Genomic DNA, 2,440 nt, shown 5'->3' on the forward strand with positions numbered 1-2,440 from the left:
TAACAAGTCATTAGCATCCTTGCTTCGGAAGTATGGGGTTATGCATAGAGTTGCTATAGCTTATCATCCCCAAACTAATGGGCAAGTGGAGGTTTTTAATAGAGAGATCAAGCAAGTGTTGTAGAAGGTAGTGCATCCTAATAGGAAGGATTGGAGCAAGCTACTTTTGGATGCTTTATGGGCCCACAAGATAGCTTACCTAACACCTTTGGGGATGTCTCCCTATATGGTGGTTTTTGGTAAGGCATGCCATCTTCCGGTGGAGATTGAGTACTGCACTTATTGGGCGGTGAAGGGTTGTAACATGGCATTTGATGAAGCGGGTATGGAAAGGAAGCTTCAATTGCAAGAACTTGAAGAGATTCGCTTAGAAGCCTATGAGAAATCCAAGATCTACAAAGAGAAAGTGAAGAGGATTCATGACTCTAGGATTCTTAGGAAGGAGTTCCATATTGGCCAAAAAGTGCTCTTGTTTAACTCTCGCCTAAAGCTTATTTTCGGTAAAATTTGGTCTAGATGGGATGGTCCTTTTGTTATTACTAATGTTTTTTCCCATGGTGCAGTTGAGATTAAAAATGAAGTTATCGGCAAAGTCTTCAAAGTGAACGGTCATCAACTCAAGCTTTTTCATGAGAGCCCCCAAGTGGAGGAAGAATTTGTGACAAACCTCTCTTTGGTCTTGCCAATTTTATATGATGATGTGTTTGGAATGACACTTGAGGAGTTTCCTTCCCTTTTCTTTTATACGTTGTCTCTTTGATTGCATTTCATTAAATACTCACATTGAGAACAATGTGCATTTCATTAAATACGTTTGTTTTTTGTTTTTTGTTTTTATTGTTTCTGTTGTTATTTCTATTTTTGTATTTTATTTTAGTTTTTGTGTCTATCTATTTTCTGTTTCTATTTAGCTGTATTATATTTTGTCTGTTTTTTGTTTCTGTATGCTGATTCTGTTTTGTTGGTATTTTCTATTTTCTATTTTGCTGTATTTGTTTTGTTTTGTTGTTTTACTGTTTTTTCTGTTTTTACATATAGAAAAATAAAAAATATAGATTTTGTAGTTGCTGTTTTCTAATGTTTTTGTTAAATTTAGGCACATTTTCATGTTTCTCATAGGATTTCTAACTTGTATAAATTGTGAGAGATGCATCATTTTTAGTTGAGAGATTTCATGCTTGATGTGAACTATTGTTGCAATTGTGGAAGGGATAAGTAGGCTTAAAAAATTTGAGGTGAATCATGTGTGATAGAATGATGCCTTGTGAGTTTCGGGATTTTGTGGATGGATTGCATTGTTCCATTCATGCTCTTTCATGTGTGACTTCACCCTTGTGCTAGGTTTTGCCTTGCCTCTTTTTTCATTCCTTGTTGCACATGCATTGATTGAGATGATTTAGGACTTCTTTCTTTTAGCCACTAGCCAAATAGACCTACCTTGCATTGATATCCATTGTCACCCTCTTTGAGCCTTTAACCCCTTCTTTCATTATGTAGCTCATTACAAGCCAAAAAGTGGAAAATCATGTTGTCCTAAACTTTAGGGAGAAGAGTGGCCTTGGAATTATTTTGGGAGTGATTTTCAAACAAGTGTGGGGGAATTGTATTTTGTTTTATGAAAGTTCCTTTGTTTTCGTTATTTCATTTTCTTATGACTTGTTGAAAAGAAAAAAAGAGAGAAAAAATGGGAGTATAAAAAACAAAAGTTCAAAAAGAAAAAATATGTTGTGGTCCATTTTCATTCTTGTAACTTCTTTTATTTTAATTTTTTTGGCTTCTCAACTTTGTTTCTTTATTTCTAACCCTCTTTTTAATTGTGTACTTACTCCTCATTGCCCCCCTTTTCCCTTAGTTTTACCCTAAATATCCTTCTCATATCCACCCTTACCTTAGTCATACATTACAAACCAATAAAATTCCTTTTGATCCTCTGATGCATGTGCATTTCAAGTTGAATTGATTAGAATCTTGTCAAAATTTGGATGTGCTAGTTACATGTGGTGCTTGAGTGTAAATGCAAACCCATACACATTTGGTAAGGTTGAGTGTTGTTCTTTGAGATATTTCTATCACCATGTTACATTCTTAATTTTGACTTGATTACTTGTCCACTTTGCATTTTGTGATTATGTGTTCATGGATTGCTTGTTAACTTGAGACCATTCTTCCATTTTCCATCTCTCTCAATTTTGTGCATTGATAGGATCCATTGAAAAATATGTGTGCCTTGTTCATACCTTTCTTTTAGTTGTGGTTATTTTTAGTTTGATTTCTTTTTCTTAATCATTCTTTTAGTTTTGCCCAGGAGTGCAAAAGACAAACTATGGGGGAATTTGATTCAGCATTTGTAGTTTAATATTTTTTTCTATTATTCTCATCTCAATTAACATCTCTTTGACCCTTATTTTCTCACGTTAACTTAGTTTTGGTCTTAGGCAAA

The 2,440-nt window shown here is 34.3% G+C and overlaps 1 protein-coding gene across 1 annotated transcript; it reads left to right on the forward strand.

Moving 5' to 3' along the window:
* Nucleotides 1-226: 226 nt before the first annotated feature.
* Nucleotides 227-760, forward strand: LOC114404077. Its single transcript, XM_028367199.1, has one exon. The coding sequence runs from the start codon at nt 227-229 to the stop codon at nt 758-760; it is 534 nt and encodes a 177-aa protein (XP_028223000.1).
* Nucleotides 761-2,440: the final 1,680 nt, after the last annotated feature.

Source organism: Glycine soja, unplaced genomic scaffold, assembly GCF_004193775.1.
Source record: "Glycine soja cultivar W05 unplaced genomic scaffold, ASM419377v2 Super-Scaffold_78, whole genome shotgun sequence".
Lineage (NCBI taxonomy): Eukaryota > Viridiplantae > Streptophyta > Magnoliopsida > Fabales > Fabaceae > Glycine > Glycine soja.

What these genes read in the sequence shown, in the direction of transcription:
- LOC114404077 (XM_028367199.1), top strand. Translation starts at nt 227, where the DNA reads ATGGTGGTTTTTGGTAAGGCATGCCATCTTCCGGTGGAGATTGAGTAC.